Source organism: Fukomys damarensis, unplaced genomic scaffold (genome assembly GCF_012274545.1).
Source record: "Fukomys damarensis isolate Sample0158 unplaced genomic scaffold, DMR_v1.0_HiC HiC_scaffold_9, whole genome shotgun sequence".
In the NCBI taxonomy this organism is placed as follows: Eukaryota; Metazoa; Chordata; class Mammalia; order Rodentia; family Bathyergidae; genus Fukomys; species Fukomys damarensis.
Genome location: NW_022900921.1, coordinates 51,029,004 through 51,045,848, shown reverse-complemented (window position 1 = coordinate 51,045,848; position 16,845 = coordinate 51,029,004). Strand labels below are relative to the sequence as shown.

Below are 16,845 nucleotides of genomic sequence, written 5' to 3'. Positions count from 1 at the left end.
TGAGTTACTTCACCTGCCAAATGTGCCTTTTAAGGTAGTGTTGTGTTTTGAAAGAAGCCAGACACTTGGCATGTCTCAATCAATGTGACATTTTCCAGAGGGCTTTCTACCATTCATGGGAAAGTTGTAAAAATTTATTCTGGCTAGGGGATCCCCCAGGAGAATGGGACTTCAGAAGCTACTTCAGAAGGCAGGACCTCTTCTCACTCCCTCTCAGGCACTCACTTCGGCAACTCTTGAATGTAGCCATAAGGCTCAAGGGAAATGGGTTTCTCCCACTATTTTTGTGAGCCAGTAGAGGAAGCAAGGAGTCCCTTATTGGGGCCATGAATAGAGGGAGAAAGATTCCCATCTCCATCCCCCATGGGCATGGGCCAGAGCACACTGTGGCTGCTGCTGGTAAGATAAGGGGGAGCTGGTCTTCCTCTATCACTGCCACAAGCTAGGAAAGGAGGTTGTCAGGCAAATTTGATGGGGACCATCTCATGCTTCCCACCTTCTTTATGTGTTCTAGATAAGAAATTTATGGCTGAATTGCACTCCATTTTTTTATTTGTTTGTTTGTTTGTTTGTTTTGGTACGAGGGATTGAACTTGGGTCCTTGTGCTTGCAGGTCTGGCAGTGGAATCACTGAACTAAATCCCTGGCCCTCCATTTTATTTTTTTAAAAATCCCTATCCAGTCTCCAGTTGATTGGCAATTGGGCTGTTTACAAGTTTTAGCTATTACAAATTGTGCTGCTATGAACATGGGTGCACAAATATTGCTGTGGTATGATTCCTTTAATTCTTTTGGGGAGATATCTAACAAGTCAATAGCTGGGTCAAATAGGGCCTCTACTTCTAGTTCTTTGAGGAATCTCCACATTGATTTCCATAGTGGTTGCACCAGTCTAACTCTCAGCAACCATGGAGAAGTGTTTATTTTCACCCACAGCTTCACCAGAATTTGTTGTTGGTTGATTTCTTGATAGCGACCTTTTTTCTGAAGCAAGGTGGAGTCTCAATGTTGTTCTGATTTGCATCTTTTGAATGACCAGTGATGTTGAATATTTTTTCATATATTTATTTTCTGTTTCTACTTCTTTGTCTGAAAGTTGTCTGTTCATTTCAGGTGCCCTTCTTTTGATTGGGTCTTGAAATTTGGGAGATCTAATGTTTTTTAGTTCTTTATATATTCTAGATGGTAGACCTTTGTCAGAGGAACAGCTAGTAAAATTGTTTTCCACATTGTGGGTTGTCTCTTAGCTCTGTTGGTGGTTTGTCTTGCTGTGCAAAAGCTTTTTAATAAGATGAGATTTCAATTGTTGATTCTTTGTATTAGTTCCCATGCCACTGAGGTTCTTTTCTTAAGCCAAATGTCTTCAAGAGTTCTACCTAACTTATGTTCCAACAGGTTCAGTGTTTCTGTTTTAATATTTAGATCTTTGAAACATTTTTATTTAAGTTTAGTGGATGGTGAGAAATGTGGGTCTAATTTTAAACATTGGCAAGTTGAAACCCAGTTTTTGCATCACCATTTAAACTTTGTTTTATAATAAGGACAGATGCCAAACAAATATTCCCCTTAACAACCTACAGCTCTTCTCTACAGTAAGGTATTCTATACTAAAATAAAACTCAAAATCTATGTTTCAAGAAGAAAAAAACATGCTTCTCCCCAATAGTGTCAACTTACTTATTCTGCTAAAATGTTGTTTTGCTTTTTATTTAAAACTTACACTGTAATATTTTATAACCATTATCTCATAGTATTTTATAAAAATTTGACTTTTAAGGCAATAACTGTTGCTCTCACTTCAGTACTTGTGATCTGATCTTTTTGGTGTTTAACAGCTAGGGCTCTGAGACCAAAGCTAAATATGCAACCAGGCTAAGGGAACAGCCAATATTTTGGTCTTAGCCTTCCACAGTCAATAATTTACTCAGAGCATGAGGAAACATCTCTCCAGGATCCTACAACTTTAGTGAGTCGCTCGACCTCCTGAGTAAAGAGACTGTTAGACCCAGAGGACAGGAGTCAGTTGATGTACATTGTGCTAAAGGGAGAGTCACCAGGGAAAAAGCATCTCCCAGGCTTCCAAGGGAAGCCATATGGTCAAGCAAGACTGTGACACATCCTGGCAAATGACATTGGCAGAGGACTAAGAAGCTCTCTATGTTTCCAAAAGTAATCCCTGGGCAGCCTTGACTGATATTAATTTACAACAAAAAGTTAATTCTATTTCATACAGGTCTCACTGAGACTTGGACTTAAATGTCCATCAAGAAAGTATAAACAACAAAATACATATAAATATTAATAGTAATTTAGGCTGCACATAAAAAAAGATTCCAAGTCCTACTGGCCCCTGCTGACAGTTTCAGTCTACACCTATAACTTGTCATTGCTATGATCCAATAAGACAAAAATGCCACAATAATAGCTACAAAATTCAACAAAAATCTTTTATTTATATACCTAAGTTTGTCTTTCAAAAACACATGGCCTCAGTATTTTTAGGCTAAACTCTTACATGTTTATAAATAAGCTTGTTATCTTTAAATAAGTCATATCAGATTAAAAGATCTTTTAAAAAAATCAAACTTACAAATAACCTCTTAACTGCCAAAAAGTAGCAGTTATATCTATTCCTAGAAGAAATACTGTTTTATGCCACCAAGTCTGAAATAGTGAGTGATGTAACATAAAATCTAACCAACTGTGTTTCAAATAACCACAAAAAATTACTTAAGTCATGAGATCATGATCAAGGACCTGAAAGTAGACATCTTCATTACTCCCTAAACCAGGGCCATTATTAATGTTTCTTGTAGCCTTGCTATTTGGGCCATGTTTTCTCAATCTCTTATTCAAATTTGTTTCTTCTCATTTGACAGCTTCAAAGCTAAAAATGGTGATGCAGACAGACTCTTTCCAGGCACTCTTCCTAGCTCTATTCAGGACCTCTAGATAGACCGCACAGTGGTAGGCTCTGGCTGCTGCTCCCCAACAGTGCTCCCTCTCAGCAGGATGAAGCTCAGGAGAACTTGCTTAGCTTATTCTTCCTGACCACAGCGAGGGTCACTACTGTAGAGGGGAGAACAAAACAAGGTAATAGGTGAAGTTAGGCAAATAGGGCACAGTTAACTTGAAGTAAACTAAAATTTAGGGTTTAAGTGATTTAACATACCATACCAGAGGACCAAATAATTAGCTTAGGTAAACTGAGCCTAATGAAATGTTAGAGACAAAAACAGCTCCTTAAACAAATGGGAAAAAAGTTGGAGAAAATGAAATGCAAATGAGACAGCTTACTTTCCAGACTTCCAAGGACTACATGCAATCAGAGCATGTCTATGTTCTGCCACATTCACCCCATTCAAAAACTGTACATCAAGCCAATGGACTTAAACGTCTCAGATGTCCACCTTATGGAACCCCTCCCCAATCAGCAGGTAGCTCTTCTTTTTATTCTTTATATTAAACATACATTGAGTCATTCCCCACTGCTTCCTGAGTGCTGTTTTGTCAGCTTCAATATTGTTTGCTCTGAAACAAGGACCTGGGAGCTATAGGGAGCTGGCTACAGTGAGATGCAAGAGACCAAGATCCAGAGGAAGTCTGTCACGTAGTAGTTAACATCAGAAACACTTGGCACCTCACTTGACTGAATTTCTTAGTAGCTGAGTGACTTTGAGTAACCTTTATTTCTTAGGGCCTCTGTCTTCTCTGTAAGAAAGAAATGTTAATGGACCCTTAAGAATTAAAAGCTTACTGATGTAAAACTGCTACAATTTTGTCAAAAACAAAATAACCTCTCCAAACTTGTGCAATATGTGTTGGCCCAAATTACGTTCACAATATGTAAAATAATTGCATTGAGTGCTCTGATTTGCCAGAGATAAGATGTGAATGAGGCTATGTTCTCAAGTCATTTCATGAGTCAAGTGAGCCACACCTCTTTAACCTCCAACTCCTCTTTAACTGAGCTTATGGCCTCCCAGTTGCCTCCTGGTGTTATTTCTGCTCTACCTTCTCAAGGAGCCCAGACCAGCTACACCTGTGGTGCTTCATGCCACCTATCCTAAGCCTTCTAAGAATTCTGTCCAGCCCAGCTTCCTTGCCACAGTGGGCACACCCAGGATCAAGATGTAGGGTCCCTTCCTTGCTTATTAAATGCCCAGGAGTCTGAGGCCAACATCCAGAGCGCTTAGATGCTGTTGGAGCTGTATCTCTGAACCAAGAAGAAAGAACACTTCAGGAGAAAGGTAACTACTGCTTCTCAGAAGCCATGTGTGGGGAACCTTCCTTTCACTGCTCTGTATCTGGGCTTGGAGTAGTTCTGGGAACCTTGGACTAAAGTACAGGGAACTGTATAAAACAATTCTAGGTGATAATTTACTCATTCACTGTTCATAGGTAGTCACTAATTCAGGCAATCCTGAGGTAGGGAGGACTGTGACCAATGCATTATTATTGAACTCTGTAATGTTATTAGGGGACTATATTGGTGGTATTCTTATCTACAAATCCAGAAGATAGGCTTTGATTGACAAACATCCTGATGAGGCTGGGGATCACCATGTGCAGGGTCCTCAAAGATGCCTCTTTAGATAGAAGTACAGGTCAGAGAGGTATATTTTCTGTCAGCTACTTCAGAGTTTTTAGGGTAAAGTTGGAAAAAATGACCTAACAGCTGTGAGGAGAGAAAGGACAATGATTGACACACACTCCCTCCTTTCCTCTGAACGCAGAGGCTTAGTGTTCCGGTGGTTCTTGGAGTGATGTTTTAGAATTCCTATCTGTCTCAAATGCAGTGTTGGATGGCATCACAAAGCCATCACAGCCTGGAGATTCAGGATCACACTGGCCACCATAGGGAAGAGGGTCCACTCTATTCCATTTAGGGTTTGCTGACCTTAAAAGATGGTCTTCCTATCTTTCCTTTAAAGTCTTTAATAGTCTGCATTTGAGACTATTATGAGGCAAGAGGCAGGAAATAAGAGCGGGTGTGAGGGCAGATAATAAAGGGAGATGGCTATGAGCAAAATATATTTCATACATTGAGCCCTGATATGCAAAACTAGGCAGAAGGTGGGGCAAGGGGGTGATAAGGTTGACATAATCAAAGAATGTTATATGCTTGTAGGAATCTAGCAAAATGAAACCTATTAATCTATATTACCAATTTTAAAAAAGAAAATTCTTAAAATATGCATATGGGGCAAGGACTCAGGGAATCTTTCTTTAAAGTTTTTCAAGAAAATTTCAGGGGAGGGGGAGAGAAAAGGATAACATGTTTTTTTCTGTCTATGAACAGCTGCAGATAAACTCCTCTTCATTTCATATACCTTGTCCTCCTCCTGGAAAGCTAGGAAGTCAAATGGCCAACAAAGAATGTAAGTGGTAAATCACAAACTAGGCTGGAATTACCTCTACCCCACTTCACCAAAGACAGTATGCTACAAGGATGTCATTCACTCTGCAGCAAGTGTATTCATTCTGTGTAACACAGAAATGTGTGTTAGAAAATCTTCAGACATTTAGGTGTTTTCTAATTATCTGCATTTAGAATTACTTGCTTATTTTGATAAAGAAGATAAAGAAAAAGGCCCAATGTATTGGCAACCAGTTTAAATAGTTGTGGCATTGTTACTACATAAAGAGTTATCAATTAGCGAAAGATAACTCCAGAAAAAAAGCAAACCTTGAAAATCTCTTGGGAGCATAAATATGTTTAGATCATTTCTGATATTTTCATTCATAAACCAGTCCTACTTTATTCCCCTTTCTTTATTCTCATAGCCAAATTTACTTAGAGTAAACCTACATCAAGAATTCTGAAGCTAAGCCTGAAAGTTAATTATAATTCCACTTGTGTTTTGTGTCTTTTTGTCATTTGACAGTTCAGGAAATTCCTAGATACTATCACATTCATGATTCTGAACAGATGGTGTGGCTCCTAAGTGGAAATGTATTAGTGGCAGCTCCATCCAGCAACAATATTGAACCTAGTAAGTGATATCTGAAGCCACTGTTTCTCCTGGAGGGACCCCACTTCCCCTAGGGAGAGAAGTTAGAATCCATAAGCCCACCTGGTTCTTATCAACTCTTGGCACCAGTTCAATATACAAAAGAAGTGCAAGAAAGGCAAGATGACTACCTTTCACAAAGGGAAAAACTGTGCTTAGCAACAGCAGTTTGGGGGACAGATATCTCTTCTTACAAAAAGAAAACATTTTCAGATGTGAAGATATTATCCTTTTGAGCAATGGTTGAATTAATTGTTTCTCTTCTTTAAAGTCCAACAACTGGCCCTGGACTCTCAGATATAAGCTCCCTCGTCTCTTCACCATCAGATTACACATTTGACTAAATTTTCATTTTCTCTCCCAATAATTTGGAATGCTTCTTCTCCCATCAGGTCACTCTATCTCAGCTTCTTTCCCTTTGTTCAGTACCTCTCCGTGTTTATTTAGCCCCTCTCTTAGGAGCATTTCTCATCTTTTTTTTTTTTCTGGGTTTCCTATCACTGACAGGCATGCTCCTGTGTAAAATCCACTATCTTAATACTGAAAGCCTTCTCTTGATTCTCACATTCTGTTCTTAATAACATTCTATTTTCCAGGACCAGTCATAATTGAATTTTATCCAGATTCCTCTGGCCATGCAACCTGTGTCCACTTCCTGCTCCCATTTACATCAAAGCAACCTGATTTGTAGAGTGCTCATCACTGTCCCTTGAGATCCATTTCCGAAGCAAGTTTCACAAACCAAAACCCAAAGGACAGTTCTCTGATCCTGCTTGTTGGCCTTTCAGTCACATTTAGTATAATTTCTAGATTCCCTTTTATTCGCACTCTCTATTTTATTCTTCTGTAGTTCACTGGCCCCTCTTTTGGACTTCCATTTATGAGATACTTTTTCAAAATAACACTTAGAAAGTACTTATAGAAATCCTACACAATACTTCTGCTAACATCTCATGAGTCACAATTTAAGCACATGGCAACATTTAGCTGCACAGCTGGTCATATTGATGGATAGATAATGGATAGATGATAGATATATAGATAGATAGATCGACAGATGATAGATATGTACTGAAGTATTTGAAAAGTAATATTCCCTGTGACATTTAGGGTTCAGATATTAAGAAAGGAGAAGGAAATGGGTTTCAGAAAAGCAACCAAGTGTCTCTGCTATGTAGCAATGAGAGGAACCCATTGGGAGAAGCCGTCCAGGCTTCATACCCCCGGCTTAGAAGAATAACTCAGTGTGAGGTCACAGTATTGACTTCCCTCATTTGGAGCATGACGTCTACATTTTTTCTTGTGTTTCTAGTCACTCTAGCCATAATAGCATGTAGAGACACAAAACTTTTTGATGAAGGAAAAGGCAATCTGGTTTACCTTGGAATCAAAGATAAAAATCTCAGCCTCTTCTGCACAGAAACTGAGGGCAAGCCTACTCTGCAGCTTAAGGTGAGTGGATGTGCAGCTACTGAGAGATATACATCAAATGGGCTATTTAATGTCACCTCATGCTCCACGGAAATAAAATGATAGCTTTATAATCCTGCTTTATTAATATAATGAAAGAAACCTGACTTTGTTAGGCCTCACATTAGTAAATGTTGCCATTAGGATGCATGTAACATCCAATAGATGTTTCTGAAAAACCAAGGAGTGGGGTCATATCAGTCCTAATAAACTGCTACCTAGAAACTCCCTAAGAGAATGCAATGCTCTCATTGGAGAGAGGCTGTTTATCTGGATTTTTCAGAGTACATGTTTATATCCATGAGCTAAAGGAAGATTTATAGTAATGAAACTAACACTTCTACTAATGATAGAAAGTGTGATGTACAAGGCCATCTGGAACCTCGAAATCTGATGAGACTGCCCTGAACCTGGGAGTGAATGCATACCATGAACTCCCAAGAAAGAGATGCAAACTCCCCTCTCCTCCAGGGAAGAATCAGTAGCACCTTGTGTCATAGGACCTTGGATAGAGCCAGGCTATTGGGAACTAGCAGGTGCCTGATTAGATAACATGGTCTCCTCCTACTCCTCCTCACTAACGAGCCTGTTTTCTCCCCACAGGAGATCAACATCATGGACCTGTACAGAGAGACTATATCACAACAGCCTTTTCTCTTTTTCCACAGTGTGGAGGGCTCCATTTCTTCCTTTCAACCTTTCTCCTACCCTGGATGGTTCATAGCTACCTCCTCTGTGCCAAGTCAACCTGTCTTTCTCACCGAAGGGAGGGGCTCGACAAACACCAACTTCTATCTAGCTCCTAAGATTTAAGTCCAGTCTGGGCTATGGATAGCCAATTCCGGATAGAGGATCAGTCTTTATTTGAAAACATAATAACTCATTTCTGAATATTGTCCTTCACTTGAATGTCATATCAGTGGGAAGCCTAAAGGTCACTTTCAGTCTTTGCTGATTTTATCCCACCATCTGATTGGCTACCAAGTGCACTTCAGCCAACCCCTATGCTTCTTACATGCACCCATCCCTTCCCATTCTTTTGCCAACCCCCAGACGAGAGGTGTGAATCCAAAAAGTTCTTATTCACATAATTGTATGAACAAAATAAAATGTAATTATTTATTAATTTCATATATGTTATAAACATTAGAGCACATACTCCAAAAGATAGATCTAAAGAAGATGGATATAAAAATTTAAAATTTATATATGTCTTAATCATAGTGGATTCATAATATCCAAGTTAACGATTTGACACATTGTATATAATTTGACTATGATTGTTAAATGACATGAATGTAAATCAATTCATATTTCAAAGAATCACTCACTGTACATTAGAAACACATGGAAAATTGGGCCCAGGGTTGAGAAAAAGCTTGCGAATGCTGCTGGCTCGCTGGAGAGTGTGAACAGAGACACCAGAAAGGATGTGGCTGATCTTTCTATTTGTAAACCATTTCAAACAAATACAGTTGCATAGCCCCAAATAAAAACAAGAGATGACAGATTGAGATTCCTTCAGGAATTGAAACTGTAAAAGACAAACTCTGGGCACTTTTATTTTTCTATTGCTGAATATCAATCTCCATGCCACTCTGACATAGTCTTCAATTTCTATAAAACCTTAGTGCTTATCATTGAAATACAGTAAACTTCCCCCAAATATTTACCTGACTAAACATGTGCACACCAAAAGTCACTGATGTCAGTTTGAATTTCTCTCAGGTGGCTTCTCAGAGGTAATTGCACTGTACTGATTTTACTTGATAAAATAATTGCAAATAGTAGCATTGGCTATGATATTTTCTTATTCTTACTACTATTTGTTCAGATTTCAGTAGCTTATGTAATTAATAGTCTCTTCATGGGACTATGTTAAGTCAGCTGTTCATTCATGAGTGTTATTTAGGTAAATCATGTAAAACAACCTGCAAATACATTAACCAAGCACAAGTTGACTATAATCAATCATAATAACCTAAACATCCATGTGTGCAGAACAACAGGCTGTCTTGCACATGACAAGCAGAAGCATCAAGTCTTACAATGTATACCAGCTCCTGAGTTCAAATTTCTCAGCCATGAAAAATTTATTTCAAATATCCTTCTTGTATTAACTCATGTTGCTTTGCTTCCTGTGATTTTGTTTGGGATACTCTGTGAGTCCCTCACTTTCACCACTTTTCCTCTGATTAGCCTACTTTTCTCTGCAACAGTCATTGAGAAGGTGTAATCTGACAGCTGTCATCTCAGCTGCATGGATCACTTATTCTTGCTGCAGAACTCTTAGGACACCTGGGGAAAAGGACACTTGCACCAATGTGTTTGAACACTGCACAGAACTAGAAGGGAAAGGGAGCTACTCCATAGAAAGCCCTTGACTAAGGGGCATGGAAATGGATATCCGTTCCTCACTTTGACAATTCTCGGTTGCATCATATATGGTTCCCCTGAAGTGTCCCAGTGCTGAGAAGGAAGATGAGAATGAAGAAATAATTGAATGACATCCTCAGATATTTTATTTATTTTTGTGTTTTGAGTAATACTATTTTTTTTGCTTGGATCTAAGCTGGCAACCAAAGAAGGAGGCATAAGAATACAGCCTTCAGTTGCATGGCAGGGCTGAACTCAAGAACTCTGTTTTGGCTTCTCTCTATCTCTGTTTTAATTCTCCAGCACTTTCTCCTGTTCCCTGGAGTCACTGGTCATCGTCCTGCATGCATACCCTGTGTCAGGCACTTCTTTCTGGAGAGACAGCATCTGTCCAGGAAAAATTCTTTGCTTGCTAACCACAATGTTGTGTTTCTTCCCCCTCTACCTCTGCTCATACTTGGCCATACACCTCCAGCGCTTCCATCTCTGTGTATTTGTCCCACCTATGTCTTCTTAACAACCTAAACCTGATTCAAGTGCTTAAAGGCATCTTCTCATCTTCCCCTAGAATGGAAGCATCTTCTCTCTGAAGTCACAGACTTTGAGTTATCCTTGTCTCCTGCGTAACAGTTTCTCAAAAAATACTATGGAAATTAATTAAGTCTTATTGCACATATTACATCTTCCCATTGACACTGAAGTGTGTCTGACAGAATCTGACATTACAATGACAGAGAAGACATTCAACTCTGAGAAATATCAAAGGGACCTTAAAGCTTTTCAAAATACATGGAGCAGTGAAGCAGAGAAAGGCTCTCAGTGACTCTCCCACTTCAATTCATCCTCCTCTTCTCCCTGTCCCAGAGAGGACACTAAGGAGTGGATGAGCACTAAGGAGTGGATAGCTACAGAAACAAAGCATAACCCAGAGTACCTGCCAAGAGTCACTAGCCAATGTTCACTGCCTGCCTCCAACAGGACTTTTGGCAGAGCCTGAGAGTTTGTACTTTGTCCAAGTCCCCTCCACACACAGGCATTTATGCATGGTTAGAACTGTGTAGGGATTCACTGTTGTGATTCTTTTCTCTAGAAAAATTCAGTTATGAGAACAAGATGATGGTGAAGATGACCATGAGAGACATTGCAGCAGGGTAAGCAGTAGGCAGGGCTGCAAAGAATGTTCTGTGAATAGTGCAATGGAAAGAAAGAATGGCAAATGGTGTTTCAAAGCTCCTTTCAATCCTAGACTTATAAATTTTCATTTCTAAGCAATGTCAAGGGCACTGGACAGGAGCTAGTGACAGATAGCCAGACCACCATCTGTGCCATCTAACAGAAGAGATGAGGGTGCTGGGGTGAGAAGGAAGAACAGGAGATTGCAAAGTCATAGAACAACCCAAGAATGGTCTTCATATATTTTATTTGCTAATATAATTTAAAGAACATGTTTTTTTTTTGGCTTGGATCTAAGCTAGGAACCAAAACAAAAGGCATAAGAAGACAGAGTTCTGTTCAGTCGATATCAGAAAGCACTTTATATATAGTATGATTTCCTAAACCTTGCAAAAAGTTAGGCAAATTCCTTGTCTATCTGTAGCCTGGAACTAAATAGTCAGTGGGGGAGAGATAGAAAAAAAAGTATGCTAGCATTATTATCGCTCCTATTCCAGTCTCTGAAGCCTGGGTTCTATGACCTTTCCCTCAAGTCACTAAGATGCTCTCATATTGATACTTTGTTGGTGAAATGATTGCTGCTTTCTTATGCTAGAGTCACGGTGGCCACATTCAAACCCAGGACTATTGAATAGTGGGTTTTGCACAGGTTGGTAAAGAGGGGGTTTATCCTGTAACACTGGCAGTTTTCCCCCAAATCTCTTCCTTTGAGCAAGCTGAATGAAAGTCTATGTCATATAGCGGCACAGTTTGTAATAGCTAAAACTTGGAAACAGCCCAATTGCCCATCAGCTGGAGACTGGATAAAGAAGATGTGGTTTTTCTATAAAATGAAATAATACTCAGCCATAAAGTATGAGAAACTAGAGTCATTCATAGGAAAATGGATGCATATTGAGGCCATACTCTTTGGAGAAATAAATAAGACACACATGTATAAATAGCAAATAGTTTCTCTGGTGTGAAAAACTAAAAGTGTAAATAAGATCCAAACTGTATAATTGATAATGTGAAATAGGAAGAAAAGGGCTAAAGGTATAGTGGAAGTGGGAATGGTAGGGGAAAAGAAATAAGGGAAAAGAAAAAATATGAGAAAATGGAAACAAAGTCTTTGTAAATAGGGGTGGGGTGAGGGGGTGAAGGGAGGGCAGGGCTATGGGGGAAAAAATGAGAACCAAGACCTGTCATGTAAATGTACAAGATCCCAATGTTGAATGTAACTATACTGTATACTGAAAAAGTACCAATAAACTCAATAAGGTTTAAAAAAAGAAAATCTATGTCAAACGATCCTCCTCCCTTCCACCAATGCTTCCTTTCCAGTTTGCATCAGCATCCATATCTGCTGTTTCCTTCCCTCAAATACAGTTTCCTTTTTCTATGAAACAGAATATTTTTAAAACTCAAGAAGATTAAAACTGAAATCTTATTCTTTTACCTAGTCCAAAGAGTTTATTTTTATTTTGCTAATGATCTAATGTGAATGCTCCCATTCACTTGCAAATAACACTTGGGTCATCAATGAAAGTGAAGAGAAGGACATGTAGGAAAATTAAACTGATCAACTAACTACCGCATTAGTTTGAGTCACAAGCAAAAGATTCCTGATTATGAAAATAATAGGTAATAAGGGAAAAGAAAAAAATATGAGAAAATGAAAAAATGGAAATAAAGTGTTAGTAAATGGGGCGGGGAGGGAGGAGGTCAAGGGAGGGCAGGGACAAGGGGAAAAATGAGAACCAAGAACTGTCATGTGAAGGTACAAGATCCCAATAATGAATGTAACTGTACTGGTATACCTAAAATGTACTAATAAACTCAATTTAAAAAAATTGAAAATAGAAGGAACTTCAGAAAGCAAAAAAAAAGAAAGAAAGAAAGAAAGAAAGAAAATAATAGTCAAGAGTCAACCTTATAAGTTTGTCACATTATTGGAACAATAGAAGTTAAGAACCCCTTTGAGGAAAATTTTTTTCTCCTCTTCTCTACTCAACCTCTTCCTTATAATTCTCAGGCTAGTAAATTGATCTACCCTTCCAAGTGACTTAGAAACACCATCAGAGGCTAGAATCCCAGAGAGACCCAATATTCCCCAGACCCCCTCTTCATGATCCCCAGACAGATTTTAGCCCCCAGGACATATATCCAATAATACGAAGAACACTTTAGGCCAATTTTCAGAAGCTCCTAGTAGATTTACAATTCATTTCCAAACTTTGACCCTTATTATTTTTTCAAACGTTGACCTTCATGGAGAGGTATCCATTTTGTTTTGGTTGATGGCTATACCTCAGATGAAAAACAAGGAATCTAGAAGATAGGAATTATGAAGATAAAATATATGTTGCAGATGGAGAGGTGAATCACCCTAGAGAGGTTACTGTCCCACTGAAAGAAATCAAACTGAAATTATAATACTGGAGATGGATTAAATACAAGCTCTAAAATGATGACTGCTATTATCATGGGAATAAAAAGATACATTAAAACTATAAATTATGAAAAGGTGAGAGAGATTCCATAGGGCAAAGAGGAAAAATCCAGCTATCTTGAATTAGTAGAAGCTTTCTGTAAATTCAGAAATTTAGATCCATCTTCCAAGGAGGGACAGACTCTACTAGAACAGCATTTCATTAGCCAATTGGCCCGAAATATTTGGTGCAAATTATACAAACTTCAGATGAGGCTCCACACCACTATAACCCAATTTTTTCACACAGTCTTTTCTGCATTCAACAACTAGGATCTACAGAAAGGTGAAAAAAAAGAGGAACCAAGAAAAAAGGCATACAAAAGTTATGGCTGTCATAATTGGCAATGTTTCAACCACACCCAAATAATCCAAGAGAAAACCCAGGGCCAGTCAAGAAAAGAGTTCCTGTTTTGAATGCAAGGAAACTGGTTTCTGGGCATGCAACTATAATAGGCCACCGCCCAGGCCCTGCTCTAGTGTGTCTGATGGCTGATATGCCTGATTCATGACACTAGAATTCATTTCTCTCACTCCCAGAGAGGAACTAGGCCAGCCAAAACCCTCACCTCAAAAACTGGTGAAGAAAGCTGAAGGGATCTAGGGAAGGGGAAGCTGTAGTTCTTCCATCCACAGATGTATCTATCTCTTGCAAGGAATCCTGGGTGACCTGGACTTCACGAGTAAGCAAATTGAATTTCCTTTTGGATACAGGGAACTTAGTCTGTTTTAATTTCCTTCTCTGGAAAATCTTCCTCTAGATCTAGGGCCATATTTGGGGTTGAATGAAGATCTAGTCGAAGTATCTTACTCCTGCTTGGCGTATCAATTCACAGGTCACAGTTTCAACCACAAGTTTTTAAGTGTCCCATAGTGTCTTATTCCCTTACCAGGGAGAGACTTACTGGTAAAATTGGAAGCAGTTTTACAATTCTGGCAAAAGCCAAAGCACATTTTACCTGTTGAGACTACACCAGGCTTCCCTGACCTAGTTAGCAGATGGATCCTGCCACATGGTATAATGGAATACCACATAATATAATTCAGCAATGCTAGTTGTTTTAAACTAAAAACTTCTGGCCAATTTCTTAACCAAAAACAATACCCAGTCAAAGAGGAGGCCCATAAAGACCCCCAGCATCTAATAGACAGGTTTCTTAAGCATAGCTTTCTGCAGCCTTGTCAGTCCCCTTGTGAAGTGTTCCCATGATAAAACCTTCAAGAAAATTTTGGATGGTACAAGATCTCTGCTACATCAATAATCCCAATCCACCCTCTAGTGGCAGATCAATGTACAATCCCCTCCCAGATTCTAGGAGACAAATTGTTTCTCAGTCCCAGTCCTCAAAGATGCTTTCTTTTCTAGTCCTTCCATCCAGAGTCCCAGTTCCTTTTTGCCTTTGAATGGGAAAATCCAAACCCAACAGAAAAACAGTATACTTGGACAGTTCTCCCACAGAGCTTTAGGAGTAGCTCTGGCCTTTTTGCTCAAGCACTGGGGAGAAAAGAACTTAAATAGAAGACTAGCCTACAATATGTGGGTGATACTCTAATCTGCAGCCCAACATGACAGCTTATCCAACAATAATACTATAAAAATTCTTAATTTTCTAGCTGAAATGGACATAAATTCTCAAAGGAAAAGACTCAGATATCCCCTCAGGCAATTCAATGTTTGAAATATATTCTTATACCCAGGACATGGCAACTATTTAGGGACCCGATTCAGGTTATCTGTGATCTTGGACTCCCTGCTACCAAATAATAGCTTCATTTCATCCTGGAAATGGATGGCTTCTGATAAATGTAGATCCCTAAACTTGGACTAATTTTAAAGTCTTTATATGAGGCTATCAAAGGATCTGAGGCTGAGAGCTTAGAGCAGACAAAAGTAACTGACAACATTCCTTCATTCAGGCTCTAGCACTAGGAATACCTGACTTTAAAAAAAATCCTTCTTCCTCTATGTATCATAAAAGAGAGGAATAGCTCTGGGTATCTTGACCCAAAACTTAGGACAGGAACTCCACCAATGGGCATGCTTTGCAAGGAGGTTAGATGGGTAGCCACTGGTTGGCCATCCTGGCTGAGAGCAATAGTAGCTACAGCTATGCTAAAGAAGTCACAAAATTAACTTTATAACAAAAACTAGAAGTCCTGACTACCCATCAAGTTATGGCTATTCTTGAAACAAAGGTTACTAATAGTTAATAGAGGAACAGCCTACCAAGTACCAGGCCATACATCTAGATAAACCTGAGGTTATGATAAATACTTACACTATTCCTAGTTCTAACTCACTAATGTCTACAGGCTCAGGGAGTAGCGACTCTTGTGAACAGGTGATCTCCCAGACCAATGCAAGGAGATAGGACATCAGTGACCTCCTCCTCCAAGACCTTGATGAGGAATGGTTTACTGATGGAAACAGATTTTTCCAAGAAGGACATCTTCCTCTACACAAAGAAAGGAACTCATACCCCTTACTTTGGCACTGATAATAAAAAAAGAAGAAGAAGCTAAATATTTACACAGATTCTAAGTATTTCCTTCCGGTGCTATGTGCCACACAGCAATTTTAAAGGAATGGGGATTGCTAACTAATAAACAAAAATCTATAAAGTACAAGCAAGAAATTCTACAACTTGTGAAAGCAATCTGTCATCCTAAGCAAGTCACTATCATTCATTGCAAGGGAGCCTAAATAGATATTTCTAAAAACTCCTTGGTAAATAAATTGGCTGATAGGCAAAAACAACCTTACAACCCCTTGTGACCTTAGCCTTAGTCTCAGTTCCTGTGGAACCATTAAAACCAGTGTATACCTCCCAGAATAATAAATGAGCATTAGGACAAGGGGGAATTTAAAAAAGGCTTTGGTGGTATTTGGGAAACAAACTTGTCCTTCCTCAAGTGACACAATGGAAAGTTGTAAAAACCCTTCATGATTCCTTCCATATGGGAAGAGATGGTCACTAAAATTTTCACAGGACGAGGACTAGAGGTGACCACCAGACAGGTAAAACACCTTGCTCATTCAGTGCCTACAATAACTTTGGCAAGCCCAGACCACCTTCTTTGTTAGAACCTGCACAGAGGAGAGGCATATACCCTGCAGAGGACTGGTAATTCAATTTTACCCACATACTACCACATGGAGGATTTAAATAAATATTGGTCCTAATGGAAACCTTTATATGTCAGATCAATGCCTTCCCTGCCCTTTCAGAAAGAGCAATAGAGGTCATCAAGGTGCTCCTCAAAGAAATCAGTCACCACGGGCGCCATTGCCGCTGATCCAGTGCCAGGAGGGTGTTTTGGGAAAGCGGCTGGCTTAGACTT

The 16,845-nt window shown here is 39.2% G+C and overlaps 1 protein-coding gene across 1 annotated transcript; it reads left to right on the top strand.

Moving 5' to 3' along the window:
- The first annotated feature begins 326 nt into the window (after positions 1-326).
- On the top strand, positions 327-8,297 carry Il36b (interleukin 36 beta). Its single transcript, XM_010639505.1, has 4 exons — positions 327-399; positions 5,889-5,996; positions 7,327-7,466; positions 8,088-8,297. The coding sequence occupies exons 1-4, from the start codon at positions 327-329 to the stop codon at positions 8,295-8,297; spliced, it is 531 nt and encodes a 176-aa protein (XP_010637807.1).
- The last annotated feature ends 8,548 nt before the right edge of the window (positions 8,298-16,845 follow it).

Excerpts from the sequence above, each read along its gene's own strand:
- Il36b (XM_010639505.1), top strand. The coding sequence starts at position 327 with ATGAATAGAGGGAGAAAGATTCCCATCTCCATCCCCCATGGGCATGGG. Across the intron at positions 400-5,888 it reads GCACACTGTGGCTGCTGCTG|TTCAGGAAATTCCTAGATAC; the intron begins GTAAGATAAGGG and ends GTCATTTGACAG. Across the intron at positions 5,997-7,326 it reads CAGCAACAATATTGAACCTA|TCACTCTAGCCATAATAGCA; the intron begins GTAAGTGATATC and ends TTGTGTTTCTAG.